General features: G+C 38.9%; 1 protein-coding gene across 1 annotated transcript in view; it reads left to right on the top strand.

Annotated features, from left to right (window-relative positions):
• Positions 1-16,871, top strand: part of RORB (RAR related orphan receptor B) — a 146,217-nt gene that overhangs the window by 112,933 nt on the left and 16,413 nt on the right. The window contains exon 4 of the mRNA XM_084503842.1: positions 421-822. Within this exon, the coding sequence (XP_084359968.1) occupies positions 421-822 (402 nt within the window). The remainder of the gene's footprint in view (positions 1-420; positions 823-16,871) is intronic.

Genomic DNA, 16,871 nt, shown 5'->3' with positions numbered 1-16,871 from the left:
TTGTGCATTTCATACAGCTCTACAGCTCTGGGTTGATGTTCAGTGGACACAGAGATATATTAAAAAAAAAAAAAAAAAAAAAAAAATTTACATGATCTTTTTAACTTTCACAGTAGAAAGTGAGTTTCTTGACATAGGCCCTCCTGTCAAATAGAATTTAACAGTTGTCACCTTGTAAATCCAGGCACGTGATAGTTTTCCTTTGTGAGATACATCTTTGTGAGATGCAGTGTAATACTTTGCATTCTCTCTCATTTCTAATAATAATAATTTTCCACAGCAAAAAATGATATTAAAATTAAATATCAGAGAAGTGGTTTTGTTGAAAAGAATCAAGGAAAAAAAAAAAAAAAAAAAAAAAAAAGGAAGAAGAAGAAGAAAGAAAGATGACAATGATTTACATTATGTTTTATTTTTCAGCTGTGAAATTTGGAAGAATGTCCAAAAAGCAGAGGGATAGTTTATATGCTGAAGTGCAGAAGCACCAGCAGCGACTGCAGGAACAGCGGCAGCAGCAGAGTGGCGAGGCAGAAGCCCTTGCCAGGGTTTACAGCAACAGCATCAGCAATGGCTTGAGCAACCTGAATAATGAAACGGGCAGCACCTACTCAAATGGGCACGTCATCGACCTGCCAAAGTCTGAGGGTTATTACAATGTGGATTCTGCCCAGCCTTCTCCAGATCAGTCTGGGTTAGACATGACTGGAATCAAACAGATAAAACAGGAACCTATCTATGACCTCACCTCTGTACCAAACTTGTTTACCTACAGCTCATTCAACAATGGGCAGTTAGCTCCGGGGATATCCATGACTGAAATAGGTAAGGAAAATTATTATTTCTCTTGTGTAATGGATAAATATAAACCAGATTACAATATTGTCTTTATTAAAATATTTTATAGGCATTCCATACATGGTTCTACAGTAATTACATGTTCATATGCACATATATTTGCACACATATACAAGAACTAAATGAGAGAAATGGAAGTAGTTGAAATGATTCTGTTTTAAATAAACTCTGTGAATTATTCAGTCTCTTAAACCAAGCAGTTTACCTTCTGTGTGTGAAATACGAGCACCAAAGCAGGTGATGAATCAATCAGAACCAAGTGATAATTAGTAGTGTGGCATTTGCTTCAAATGAGCTCATTACTAGGAGGCTTAAATGATCTCTTCAGCTAGCCAGCTGTATTCTTGTCAACACCCAGAATCCCCACAGCAGCTAAATCTAGGGTATTCATAGTTAAAAACACCAGCTCCTGGTGTGTGGATGTACATGCAGAACAAGTTCACTTACCTCATGAGCTCAGCAGAGATGAAGGTAGTTTTGTGAACACCCCTGCCTGAATTCCTTGGAGCACCCTTCATTTTCATTCATTCATTCATTCATTCATTCATTCATTCAGAGAAGGACTGGTGGAGGATGTGATTGTCGGGAGCTGTCTCGGGCAGAGTGACCACGCAATGGTGGAGTTCACTATTCTTGGTGAGGCCAGGAAGGGGACCAGTAAAACCGCTGTATTGGACTTTCGGAGGGCTGACTTTGAACTGCTCAGGACACTGGTTGGTGGAGTCCCTTGGGAGGCGGTTCTGAAGGGCAGAGGGGTCCAGGAAGGCTGGGCGCTCTTCAAGAGGGAAATCTTAATGGCGCAGGAACGGTCTGTACCCACGTGCCCAAAGACGAGCTGGCAGGGAAGAAGACCGGCCTGGCTCAACAGAGAATTGTGGCTTGATCTTAGGAGGAAAAAGAGGGTTTATAAGCTTTGGAAAAGTGGGCAGGCCACTAAGGAGGACTTTAAAGAAGTAGCGAGGCTGTGCAGGGACAAAATTAGGAAGGCCAAAGCTCATCTGGAGCTCAATCTGGCTACTGCCGTTAAAGATAACAAAAAATGTTTCTATAAATACATCAACACAAAAAGGAGGACTAAGGAGAATCTCCATCCTTTACTGGATGCGGGGGGAAACTTAGTTACAAGAGATGAGGAAAAGGCGGAGGTGCTCAATGCCTTCTTTGCCTCAGTCTTCAGCGGCAATACCGGATGTTCTCTGGATACCCAGTACCCTGAGCTGGTGGAAGGGGATGGGGAACAGGATGTGGCCCTCATTATCCATGAAGAACTGGTTGGTGACCTGCTACGGCACTTAGATGTGCACAAGTCGATGGGGCCGGATGGGATCCACCCAAGGGTACTGAGGGAACTGGCAGAGGAGCTGGCCAAGCCACTGTCCATCATTTATCAGCAGTCCTGGCTATCGGGGGAGGTCCCAATCGACTGGCGGCTAGCAAACGTGACGCCCATCTACAAGAAGGGCCGGAGGGCAGACCCGGGAAACTACAGGCCTGTCAGTTTGACCTCAGTGCCAGGAAAGCTCATGGAGCAGATCCTCCTGAGAGTCATCATGCAGCACTTGAAGGGGAAGCAGGCGATCAGGCCCAGTCAGCATGGCTTTATGAAAGGCAGGTCATGCCTGACGAACCTGATCTCCTTCTATGACAGAGTGACGCGCTGGGTGGATGAGGGAAAGGCTGTGGATGTGGTCTACCTTGACTTCAGCAAGGCTTTTGACACCATCTCCCACAACATTCTCCTCAAGAAACTGGCTGCTCTTGGCTTGGACTGGCGCACGCTTCGTTGGGTTAGAAACTGGCTGGATAGCCGGGCCCAAAGAGTCGTGGTGAATGGAGCCAAGTCCAGTTGGAGGCCAGTCACTAGTGGCGTCCCCCAGGGCTCGGTGCTGGGGCCGGTCCTCTTTAATATCTTCATCAATGATCTGGACGAGGGCATCGAGTGCACCCTCAGTAAGTTCGCAGATGACACCAAGTTAGGTGCGTGTGTCGATCTGCTTGAGGGTAGGAAAGCTCTGCAGGAGGATCTGGATAGGCTGGACCGATGGGCTGAGCTCAACTGCATGAAGTTTAACAAGGCCAAGTGCCGGGTCCTGCACCTGGGGCGCAATAACCCCAAGCAGAGCTACAGACTGGGAGAGGAATGGTTGGAAAGCTGCCAGGCAGAGAAGGACCTGGGAGTGATGGTTGATAGTCGGCTGAATATGAGCCAGCAGTGTGCTCAGGTGGCCAAGAAGGCCAACGGCATCCTGGCTTGTATTAGGAACAGCGTGACCAGCAGGGCTAGGGAGGTGATCGTCCCCCTGTACTCAGCTCTGGTGAGGCCGCACCTCGAGTACTGTGTTCAGTTTTGGGCCCCTCGCTACAAGAAGGACATCGAGGTGCTTGAGCGGGTGCAGAGAAGGGCGACGAAGCTGGTGAGGGGCCTGGAGAACAAGTCCTACGAGGAGCGGCTGAGGGAGCTGGGCTTGTTCAGCCTGGAGAAAAGGAGGCTCAGGGGTGACCTTATCGCTCTCTATAGGTACCTCAAGGGAGGCTGTAGCGAGGTGGGGGTTGGCCTGTTCTCCCACGTGCCTGGTGACAGGACGAGGGGGAATGGGCTTAAGTTGAGCCAGGGGAGTTTTAGGTTAGATGTTAGGAAGAACTTCTTCACTGAAAGGGTTGTGAGGCACTGGAACAGGCTGCCCAGGGAAGTGGTGGAGTCACCATCCCTGGAAGTCTTCAAAAGACGTTTAGATGTAGAGCTTAGGGATATGGTTTAGTGGAGGGCTGTTAGCGTTAGGTTGGAGGTTGGACTCGATGACCTTGAGGTCTCTTCCAACCTAGGAAATTCTGTGATTTCTTATTTGAAAAGTAGCATATAGCCCTCAGTGTCAGATGAGACAGTTTAAATGGCAACAGGTGATTCTTCTGTAAGGGATTTCTGTTCATCTAACACTTCTGGTCCTATCTCTCCAATTCAACTGATGGTACTGCCTCTGATATAAATGCATATAATGGAAGGAGATTGGCATCCTAATACCTAAAGGTACTTCCCACCTGAACAAGTGAAGTATGATGACTCAGTTGTGGCTGAGGATATAATCAAGGGATAAGATTTCTCTAATGGGAATCAAAAATAAAATAAATTTATAAATAAAATAAACCAAAATATGCTCAAAAACACTTATAACGAATTATTTAATGTCACACCATAAACACCAACTAGGCCTGGCCTTCCTCCTCGTGGGTGTATGTATGCTAAGATGTATAAGTATATGCATGTACTCAGACCTACAGATTGCCCTGGAGTTGTGGTTTGCCTGTGCCATTTCCCTGTGTCATGTTTGGTCTAGGCTGTCCAGTGAAGACCTACACCTACAGTGTAGCAGTGTGGATTACTGAAGATTACTGATGAACTTTTTTTCCACTCTCCTGCTTGGTTTTGGGGACTTGTGAATATTACTTAAGAATGATTTCTTCAAAGCTCAGTACTACAACGGTGGTTAGTATTACAAGGAACCATCTGAGAGACAATTTAAACAATCCTGAGATCTGTTTCTCTGCAGCACCCTGTACCAAAGGGAAATGTTCCCAGAGATGTTCAGAGGAGGTACAAGAAGTATCGCAGTTCTGATAGTACATTAATTGAATTAGTTTTCAGTTACAGAACTGAGCCCAACATAGAGGCCATGAGATTATATCCGTAACAGCTAAAGGAGTCCACCAAAATCAATGGGATCTTTTGACTTACAGAGCTTTAGAAAAGTGTTTAACTTCTATCTCTTGCAGGATCACTAAGAAATAATGCATTACTCTTGAATTCTCACCCAGCTTTTTGTTCTCTTCCAGCTTTTTGTTCCATCCCTGTACTTGACTGCCCTGTTTCCCATTCTTTCATCCTCCATACCATCAGACTGGTATTCCCTTTCCTGAGCAGAGAAAGGGGGGAAACCCACAACTGCAGAGAGAAAGACACAGCTAAGGGCCTGTCTCTGAGCTGACAACAGATGATAGGTGTTGGAATTGCCTCTTCTATTTGAAATTGGAACTGAGGCTCCTAAATTACTAGAATTTTACCCCAGTTCTGCTTTTATGTCATTTGTGGCACCTGCAGAAGAGTAGTAACATTTTTACTGAGAGATAATGCAGTATAACAGGTAACTGATGCAACTGAAGAAAAAAAAATGGAAGAGAGGTACCATAAAGTATCGGAATTTGAGCACAGATGAAAGACATTTTCAAGGTTTAAAAACAATCAGAAAACATCTCTTAATGCTGCAGCAGATTGTGAGTATCTATATAGCCACAGTCTAGCAATGAAAGCAAGAAAACTCTAAGCAGTGGGATGCATTGATTTCATATTAAAATATGATTAAATTTCACTCTCTCTTACTTAGTCTGGTGAAACTTAGAAATAAATTCAAGTCATGTTAAGTAGAAGTTATAACCTTAACTGGTAGGTGAATAGAGAATATAAGAGATAGAAAAACAATACTGCATTGATTTTTGTGCTTGATAGGACTTTATGCTATCCTGCCTATTGATACTCCAAACTGCTGTTTTAAGTATCCAGGTCATTTTAGTTCTTATCCTCACTGAAGACTTTATACCAGATTCAGACTTCCATTCTTTATGTTGTTCTGGTGTTCATAATTCTTCAAAAGTGTATTTGTTTAAGCACCAGCACACTTGTCTTGTCATATCTTGACAAGATTCAGACAAGGCACTTGATCTTGTCTGAATGCAATCCTCCTCATAAACAAATGTGTGAGAATCCTTCCATCCCTGAGTTCCTTAAAGTTGGAGTAAGCTTTTCACAAGTCTTATTTGCAGGCAGCCCAGAATCATAGCTCTACATATTATAATCATAGCATCATATTTTAACCAATATCCATTTCACCGCTTACTACTTCAGTGCTATTGCTTTGGTTGTTTCTCATTTACCTTTTTACTGTATAGGACATTTCTTATTAAGAGACCTCTGAGTGCACATTTCTAAGCTTAAATCTTGTTTTCTCTTTTCTGTTTTTCTGTCCTTTTCAATCCTGCTACATTAGGTCTCAGTCGTCATTGATGATTTGTGACTTCTCTTGGTTTGGAGTTATCTACTCATTTAATTAACATGCTGTGAACCCTCTCTTCCAGATTATTAATGAAAATGTTAAAAGCTTGTTAAACAAGTTCTAACAATGGCCCCTGCTGCACCTGACTAAACAATTTGCTGCAACTGCATAAAGTACTTTAGTATTTACTTTTTGTCCACTAGCAAACAGTAAAATTCTCTCAAAAATTAAACAAGTATTCTTCATTTCCTTATCATTTTGACTCAGATGTAGAAATAATGTTTTCAATGGTATTCTACCAAATAATTTATGTAACATTTACTTTATTTTCTTCACATCTTATTTTTTATCCACAAGTCAAAATTATCAGGCATGCTTTGATCTTAACTCTTATATGTTTTAATTTAAATGTAAAAGTTCTATTTTTTTCTGAACATACCTTGATCTGTTGTAGACTTAATAGTGGAAGTGGAAATTGTTCATTTTAACAGTTTTGAGAAACAAAAGTTTTATACAGCAGATACTTTAAATATATATATGTATTAGAATGCCATGGTAAGCAAAATGTAGCTCATCCTGCATTACATGCTTACCAGTATCTCTAAATACTGTACCAGGAAATAAGTGTAGGCAAAAGACATGCTGACAAATTGAAGTTATATAGGGCTCCTTCAGAGGTATTTAGAACTATTATATTCCTCCAAATAGGCTGAATATTCCAGGGTACAACTGCACCTTATCTGATCATGATGAGAATGTTGAGTATAAGAAAGAGCAGTCTTTCAAATACAGAAACAAATTTCTCATGTAACTGCCAGAGCCTATGATGAAGAATAGCTTGATTAAAACAGGTAGTTCCCCATTAGGCAGAAGAGTGCCTTAGGCTCTGCCCTGGTCAGTATTCCAGTTCCCGATTCAAAAAGAAATTCAAAATCCCAGGAAATAAAAAGCTGGTAAATAATCTGAAGCTGGTAAATAATCAGAAAGGAGCAGAGCTTCATCTTGACATCACTTGAATTTCTAGGTTATTTCCTTTTACTTTTAAGACAGGTATTTTCATCTGTGACTCAAGGCATCTTGTTTGGAGCCATGAGCTGGATTTGTAGCCAAGGTGGGCAGAGGACAGAGGAATTATTCAGCTTGATGAATTCAGGATAAATTGAGCATGCTTTTTCTCTACTTGTCCTGCTGACCATTGGCAGCACAAGCCAGATGTGTCCCACCAGCCAGGTAAAGCTGGCAGTATGAGGGGCACCCATGTCCCAGGGGTTCATGGTACTGTGTGTCCCTTATATCTGTAGGTCTGGGAAGGCAGAATTTTCTCCTGCTGTGGTAGAAGCTCAAACTCAGGTCCAATCTGCCTCTGTGTTGAAACCAAGTATTTCGTTGTACATAGAATGTCCTTCTCCTCACAGAGAGAGAGAGGCAAAGATCAGCCTGTGCATGGAAACTCTTTAAGGGAAAAAGCAGCTCTGTTTCCTGACCATTGCAGCTCCAGAGAAAATATAGTAATGCTTGTGCCCAAGTGTGATATTAAAGGCTTATTTTTAAACTTGGTCAAATTAAAGACCATCTTGTTTCAATGTATGTGCATAACGTTATCTGTTACAAAACAGCACTGCATTTTCCTCACAAAATGTGTCCTTAAGGCCTTGGTGTGTAGAAGTTAATGGAAAAGTTTCCTTGCCTTGATGACAGATGAGACTACCAGGCTTTACTTTCTTAAAGCCTTGTTTGGTCTTCCTTCCTCCCTCCCTCCCTCCCTCCCTCCCTTCCTTCCTTCCTTCCTTCCTTCCTTCCTTCCTTCCTTCCTTCCTTCCTTCCTTCCTTCCTTCCTTCCTTCCTCCCTCCCTCCCTCCCTCGCTCCCTTCCTTCCTTGTTGCTGTTGTTGTTAATTCTTTAACTCCCTTAACTGTACCTCCAAGCCTTGCTCTCTGTGCCAAATCAAAAATTAATGGACTGTCTACAGAATGTATACTTATCACTTAGATGTTATTTCAAAGGTTATTGTATAGATCAGATGATTCAAAATGCAATGAACTCTCTAAATTAAAGCCCATACCTAAGGCGACATTAACAACAGCTGTGTTGATGTTCTCTTTTGTCTGTAGCTTCGTTTCAAGCCCATGGACCACTACATAGTAAAACAAAAAGGCTGTGTAAATGTAGTCCTGCATAATATTTCTTCACCTCTTTTTCTAAGCCATGTTTTAATATCTCTTCTACCAAGGTCGTAGTCAAATTTTGCAGGGCAGATGTGTGCAGATGTGTACAGCCTTACAGCTGTATTTCAGCAGAGCGATGTTGCCATCTAGTGAGCAGTTAAAAATGTGCAGCATGAGCATTTCCATGCAGATACCCTTAGGGCACTATTTCTAATCATCATTACCTATTTAAAGGTAACAATCAGAATAAATTAATATTTCAGTGTTGTGCTCATTTCAGTTAATGTAATAAAGCTTAGAACCCCCTCTTCTGTTAATTTTTTAAGGTAATTAAGTAATCTTTTCCACTTCTAGTACATTAAAGAAGAAAATGGGGAATGGCAAGATTCAAAACTAATTTGACAGCTTAGCTCAGCTAGGAAACATTTCCACTTCATCTGAAATGGACAGAAGGGTGGAGGAATAAATTAAAATATTATGATGCAGAAAAATTCTAGCTGAGCTGATGTTAAAATGAAAATAGCTATATATATATATATAATTGCAGGTTCTGAATTTTAAATATTTAGAAATAAATTTGGCCAACAAAAATGCCATAAAATTGTCAGAATTTTTGAAATATTTTTGAAAGTTTGTAGTTTTCTCTAGTTTTATCTTTTCCAGATTAGTAATCTTTATTTGTAAATTTACATATTTACAAATGACAATTTACAGATCAAAACCAGACTAATTATAGATCTATATATAGGCTGTATTGAATATGTATTTCTCACACTGATAGTTTAAATGATCCAAATGTTAGCAAATAAATGATCATGTTCTTATACTTTACTAAATACATATTTTAGCTCTTACTGACTTAAGAAGACAGAGAGAGCAGAGTTTGTGTTATAACTCTTGATGTAGATTTAGAAAACAAAAATTCACCCCGTGGCTTTCAAGTCACTGAACATCCACTTTGCCTCACTGTATCTGCAGTGGACTTCAGATCTGTCTCATATCAGTTATAGAAGTCATTTTCAGCCGCATTTAATGCAAATTACAGCAGTTTAATAAGCAGAATGCAATGTGCTTTTTTAACTATACTAAGTTCAAATTTATACAATTAAGCAATTAACCTAAAACTATTTAAAAATGCAATAGATAGACTAAAATTGTATGCTAGAGACAATTTTCCTGTAAATTATAAAGGGTTTGGGTGTTTTGTTTGTTATTTTTGGATTGTGCTTTTTTGTTTGTTTGTTCGTTTGTTTGTTTGTTTTGATATTTCTGAAAGTGAAATCCTTTTTCTCTTTCAGAGAAGGAAAAAATTCTCTTCCAATTAGTTCAATTTATATGTCAAATGCTAGCCAACTAAAAGAGCCACATTAATTTTACCAATAATGTCCATTGACATTGTTTCTAAATGGAGTCTGATTACATTACAGATCATGCACTATAGATGTTGCAGAAAATGCCACTTTAAATATTGCCCTTTATGAGGATAATTGTTGTTGGTAGGAATACTCAAGATTTCTGGTTACATATAGTTAAATAATTTCTGGAAAATGATGCATATTTTCAAGAAATGAAAAATGTCTACTGACTGTGCAGCACCAAAGAGAACGAGGTCCATCTTAATTGCAGCTATGACTATTTGAAAAACATAAACCACTGCTTCAAGTATTTAAATTCCTAAAATCAATTATATCTTTAGCTGAGATTGAGAATAGGGAATATTTTGTGTTGTTTGGTTCTGTTTGACCTGCTTTTCAGACCATTGTACAAATGAATTAAAAATATATTAAACATTATTTAAAACAAATTAATCTATAGCTTACATTCCAAAGCATGATAATATATATCTTTAAAGTGGGAATATTTCTAATCCATTAAAACAAGTACATAAAATTCCTCTTTTTCTCAAAAGATATATTTTCTTATATAAGCAAACTTGACAGAATGTGTTCATTCTATTGAGAATCCAAAAAGCAGTTAGAAAGCAACCATTTGTAGCAGTCAAAATATGTAAAATAACATATCATGCATCCCATATATTACCATATATCATGATAATCTTTTCAGAAATAGCACTGTACGGTGAATATTATCATATTATAAATCACACAAAAAGATCAACCTAAAGCTAGCGGTATAATAAGTACTGAGGTGTGCTATAGCTGTCAGTCATAGAAATATCTGTTCAGCTGATTCCCTGCTGAACTGTATTATATTGTATTGTGTCGCAGTGTCAGCAGAAGAAATGGTAACTGGCTTTCTCTAAGAAACCCTCAGAAGAAGAAGGCTGGAACAGAGCATGGAGGGTATGTGGCATGTGATGTATGGTGCCGTATGGTGCCTTGCAAAGTTGTGTCTTACACACAACCTCTGAGGCAGCAAAGACAGCACTGCAGATGAGAATCAATGGGGCAAAACAGTGAAGAGTTAGGAATCACTGTAGTATATAGAAGTATCATATTATCTCCAAAAGTCACGTGTGTTGAATTAGTAGTGAAAAATTGCTTACCTCCTCATCCGGACAACCCCTTTACCTCAGTGTCAATGCTGATATTCGTGCATGATTTTTCTGGAAAGTTCAGTACTGACAATATGCATATGTACCCTGTGCTTTTCAAAGAGCTAAATGTGGGGGCTGTAATGTATTTCTTTTTCATCGCATACAACATTGTTTGATTCTTCTCTAACCTCCAGCCACAAGAAAAACACAGAAAGCTTTGTTTTATTTTGTTGTTGTTGTTTTGTTTTGTTTCCCAGTACACATGCAACGTCTAAAGTGTTATTTTCCATTGCCATAGTTGACTTTTGTACACCACATGCATTCTGTGTGGTAGATTTCATTCATCATATCATGCATTTCACTACTATCCCTTTTATATTTATGAATAATGTGCATTATGTAGTTTATGATGTTTTTCCCAGCTCGGTTGAGACCTATACCTTTCATTAGTCCATTCATTTTTGATAGTTCGTTTCAAAGAGCAGCACCACTATTTTTGTACAGGAGTGGAAACATATGAGGAAAATGTTGGATTGAAACACAGTGAGGAACAAGCATGTGTTTATTGCAAAGTTGCAGTGCAATGAGACTAAAATTCAGACAAATGAGCATCAGAATAGGTGAAATCACTGGGATTGTTTATGACGATCAAATTGTTTCAATTTCTGACTCTATACAGTGACACTACAATGCAGGTGTCATACTATGGGAAAATAGAACTACTGTAGAATGCTTTGTTATTGCTTTTTAAAGCAGTTCTACACCTAAATAGTATAAAATCTTTAAAAAAAAAAAAAATGAATAGAAACCTGTGTCAGAGAAAAAAATGCTCAAATGTATTCCTAAACTCTCCCAATCTTTTGAAGACTTACAGGTCAAAGCCTTACAACTGTAGTTTAAGAGTTTTAATATTCCAAGTGTTCCATGCATATTTCTAGGTTTCATAGTGAACAATGTCCATTCTAACAATGTTTGCTTAATTGTAATAAATGAAACCACATTCTTGCTTTGGAACAGTCTCAATTGTAATACAATTGTGTAATCTGTGTTTCAAGAAGTTAGGAAACAGTTCATCTCAATGAATTTGTGATAATTATATGGTGCCTGTAGAGCCCATGTCCCGTAATCTCTAGCCATTGCCTTGGTTTGTGCTTTTGCTGCCAGCAAAATGATTTCTAATTAGTATAAAATATACGTTTTTGACTAAATTGGCAGAGATCCAGGGAAAGAATTATTAAGTGGAGACCTTTAAGCATTTATAAATCCTCTAGGTTTTAACTGAATTCTGGGTCCATCCTCTAAGTTCCTTTGAATTAGGACTTTATTCAACTGTATTGTCATTTCTTGTAATTGATTAGCTTTTTATTATTATTTATTTATTTTCCCTTTATGCATTATGCTATTGAGAAAACCAGGGACAGATAAAAACATTAATTTGTTTTTTGGAACCACATTTCGGAAAAATTGTTTCTATTTTTCTATTAAAAATATATTAAAAATATAAAATAAAATAAAATAAAATAAAATAAAATAAAATAAAATAAAATAAAATAAAATAAAATAAAATAAAATAAAATAAAATAAAATAAAATAAAATAAAATAAAATAAAATAAAAAAGAATTTTCAGCCAGCCCATTTGTAAAAACAGATGGAAGGATGCAATATTCATGTTGGACAGCCACTACAGGACACATCTTTTCTTTATTGCCTGAATCACTGCCTCTACTGCCATAGAATTTCTTCAGAATTTCTTGAGGTAATCTATGTAATGAAACCTGTTCACAAATTTTTACATTTACGGTCATAGTTCCCTTGAATTAGAACACAGAAAAATGTTAATTTGGTATTACCCTGCCATTATTTTGAGTATTATAATGGAGATTTTATTTAGAATGTATAGCAGGAGTTTTGATAGTTTTAAGAACTGATATGCATGCTTATAGCAGCCAGCCAAAGCTGTGGTGTTATTGCAGCATTAATTCAAAGTGGATCCCTGTGAGAGCTCAACTTAGGATATAAACTGAGATGAGCTCTTAGCTATTCAACTGGATCCTAAGGGTAAGTGGCAAATTAAAAATTCATTATTCATTTTAATTGAGGATGATTATCAGTGTTTTAGGAGGCACACTTCAAAGTTCTTCAGTTCCCAGTGCAAAAGAAGGGAATGCTGAGAAAACCTAGGATTTCTCATGAGAAAAGACAGACAAATGAAAGAACTAAAGAGCCTGTAGAAAACAGACACTGCTGAATCCTGTGGATAATTTCCACTTAGCAGGCCAAATTCACAGCTGGTGAATATTGCGTGCAATGTTTGGAGTTACTAGACCTATAACCACCAGCACTGAACTTGACTTCAAGCTGGAGTTTTTCCTAGGCATTGCAGTTGAATATCTCCAGATATTACAAGGAAATGTCTGAAAAAGACAGGACTGACTCATCAGCTGATGAAAGACCACTGCAGGTCTGCACTAGGCTGATTTATATTATCTAGGTTGCGATGTTCAGTTTTCTGTATGTAGTTCAGATTTAAACAGCTCCTAACCCGTTGGTGCAATTCATGCTTGAGCTGTCACAACCTTTGGAGAGTACCTATTGTGAGGTGTCTACTGAAACCTAAAACAAGAAATGTAGGAAGAAAGGAAGAAAAGGAACGAAGATATCCTGGTTTCAGTTAGAACAGAGTTAATTTTCTTCCTAGTAGCTGGTAGAATGCTATGTTTAGGCTTAGGATGAGAAGAGTTCTGATAACACCCCGATGTTTTAATTGTTGCAGAGCAGTGCTTATACTACGCCAAGGACATCTCAGCTTCTTGCTCTGTCCTGCCAACGGGCAGGCTGGGGATGCAGTAAGAGCTGGGAGAGGACAGACCAGGACAGCTGACCCAAACTAGCCAAAGGGGTATTCCATACCATCTGAAGTCATGCTAAACAATATATAGGGGTGGCTAGCTGGGGGAGGGGGCCGGACTGCTCGGGATTAGGCTGGGCATCGGTCAGTGGGTGGTGAGCAATTGCATTGTGCATCACTTGTTTGTACACATTAGTACTAGTAGTACTATTATCATCATTGTATTATTATTATTATTATTATTATTTTCCTGTCTTATTAAACTGTCTTTATCTCATCTCATGGGCTTCACTTTCCATTTCTCTCCCCCATCCCAGAGAGGAAGGGGGGAGGGTGAGCGAACGGCTTTGTGGTGTTTAGCTGCCGGCCGGGTTAAACCACGACAGAAGAAAAAGAAAGGAGGGAGGTAGGGAAAAGGAAGGAAGGAAGGAAGGAAGGAAGGAAGGAAGGAAGGAAGGAAGGAAGGAAGGAAGGAAGGAAGGAAGGAAGGAAGGAAGGAAGGAAGGAAGGAAGGAAGGAAGGAAGGAAGGAAGGAAGGAAGGAAGGAAGGAAGGAAGGAAGGAAGGAAGGAAGGAAGGAAGGAAGGAAGGAAGGAACTGTCAAGTATTTGTATCACCCAATACTTCTTTAACTTTCTCACACCCAGTACTTCTTTAACTCCTGTTCATCCTCAGCAAAGGCAGTCAGTGGTCTCAGAAATTTACATTCCCACAAACTTTTGCAAAAGAGATTACTCAGCTGTTGACAAAGACAGACCTTCTCAGGGAAGGAGAAAAGCCATGGTCAGGCCTGTGTCCACCCCAGAAGGTGTTGGCCTGCTGGCCAGTCAGCCTGTGTAGACAGGCACCATGTACACACTTGAGGCCTCTTACCCAGCTGAACACAGGAGGAAGGGCAAGTGATGCGTCCATAAGAAACCAGGATGGATTTACTGCACTAATGATGCTGCAGCTTATTGCACTAGGCCAGTCTTCCAGAATCAAACATTTTTCTTGTCCCTGTAGTTTTAGGTAGACCAGACCAAATTTAAAAGCTGTTTCTTTTGCTAGAGCAACATTGATCTCTCATGGTCTTCTTCCTCCATATCTTGGCTATGTGCTATATTCCACATTTCACTGTTGAGATGCTGCTTTTCCCTAATAGCTTAATATAATTCTTTTAGTGTCAGTTAGATCCATCATTATGCTCTGGGACTGTTCCCATCAATATTTGCACATGACCTCTTTCAGGTATTGGCTTTAATAGGCTAATTTGCTTCCATCAAGCTGCCAACCCAGGAGCATGTTCTCTAGATTTTTATTCTGTCACCAGTCTCCTCTGCATATTGTACAGCCTTTGTTTTACTCACAGTACATGTATACATCTTTCTTTCATGTTTTTGTTGCTTCATCAGGTCACAAGCTTTGAGGCAATCTTGTCTGATCAGTCACATTTCACAGACCATAGAATTACATGCATATACAAAGTATTTCTTTCAAGAAATCCACAACTGTTTTTCTGAATTAGAACAAATCTTTTTTGACAGATAATCTTTCAGCTTCCTGATGTATGATTTTCATCTTATTTTGAGCATCTTCTTCTGCATATTTTACTTTATTTTACAGTGCTGTATTGCAAAGTCCCAATTAATTCATTGTCCACCATCCTTTCTGTGTCTCACTGAGTGCTGCTGATTTCTCCTACACACTGGATTACAGCATTGTTCAAGTTATTTCTTCCTTGTCTTTCTTTCTTAAATTGATTCTTCTGATTTAAGTTTCATTTTCTGTTACTTTTTCCCCCATCTATCTTACCATAATCTTTGGCAAGGCTTTCAGGAACTAGCTTTGGCATCGGAGACATGTAATAGAGGTATGACTTGCAGTAGGGCTGTTAAAAAGCACAGGCTGCTGTTGTCAAGATCTTGTCACATGAGGAGAATCTAAACAAAAGTTTTGATGTCTTCTCCATGGTGTGGGCCTGTCTCTCAGTAAATGCCTGTATCTACACATCCACCCACCCTCCTGCCTGCCCAGCACCTTTCAGTGCCCCATCAGCATTGCCGTAGGGGAACACCTCCACAGCTTACTCAGCCCTGCAGCTCACCCTGTCCTGGCCTCTTCCACAATTCTTCTGGAGCTGTCCCAAATTATTGCCTGCCCACTTGACTGTTTGGGGAAGAATACAGTTTTCCTATTTTTCTCATTAATCAACAGGTTTTAGAGAATGTTTGAAACATCTCAAGCATGTTTTCCCTCTTCTGCAGTGTTTTTATCAGGGCAGGGTTGGGATCTGGTGGACACATCTCTCTGGAGGTTTGAGCTGTATGCTAAAACTAAATTCTTGTCTCTCCAGTTATTTTGGAGAATTCTGTGAAAGCTGGACATGTTAATTCTCCTGTTCTGAGAAACCAGTCCTGCTGGCAGGCATTTCTATAATCCAGATGATGAATCTATAAAATCAGCTTTCTTTAAAGATCTTGTTAAGACACCACTTGTAATTTTATTATTATTATTATTATTATTTAATTTAGTTTAATATAGATGTTTACCACACAGACTGCTCTGGTGTGATTTGATATTAAATCTTTTGAAATTCAGAGTCATGATGAACCAAAAATGTCTATTTTTTTTTCAGAATGAAAAAGAATGAATGAGACTTAACGGCTAATATAGTGGGTATTTACAGAAAACTAGGCAGGCATATATGGGACAGAAATAAGATATAACTGATCATTCCAAGATATAGCTTGCCTGAATATTTCTGATTTTTCAAGACCTCATATTGGTTACAACTAATAACTATTTACTTGATAGACTATGTTGTTTCTAGCTTACAAGTCTGGAAGCAAATACTTCTTACTGGAGACTTTTTGTAATGAAACAGTATTTGCACAAAAATAGACAGTTTTCTATGAAAAAAAAAAAGTCAGAATAACAATACTAAAAATTCTTCAAATTTATAACTAAAATAAATGGAAAATAAAATGGAAATGCTTCCAATATATGCTGGGAAATACATTTTCTGTGGTCCATGTTTCCCAGCCAGAGTCAGTCTGCCAGGATATGCTGTGGCTCTCAGATCCCTAAAGGGTGTCATTCAGTATCAAGTGATCATGTTGCATGAGAGGAGATAGAACCCTAATATAATAAACCCAGTATGCATACAAAAGGGGAATAATAAAACACCTAGTGTACATCTGTGTTTACATATTATGGCAATAAGCTTCAATAATCATGCAGTTTACAACTGTAGTTATTGTTAATGTTGATGGTATACTGTCATGCAGGCTTAGTGATTGCTTTTGGCTGAAGTTATTAATTTTCACTCAACACTTGCAGGTGTTCCTTGCAAAAGAAAATGCTTCAAACTTTGATTCTCAAATATAAAGAATCAGCATCATCTCTTTCGCTTGTCTTGTCATAAGCAAATGTTGCAAACCTGATGTAATCTATGTAAAACGGAGACTGAGAACATTTTAAAG

This window comes from Aythya ferina, assembly GCF_964211825.1.
Source record: "Aythya ferina genome assembly, chromosome: Z".
Lineage (NCBI taxonomy): Eukaryota > Metazoa > Chordata > Aves > Anseriformes > Anatidae > Aythya > Aythya ferina.
The sequence above is the reverse complement of the archived record's forward strand: the minus strand, read 5'-3'. Positions and strand labels throughout refer to the sequence as shown.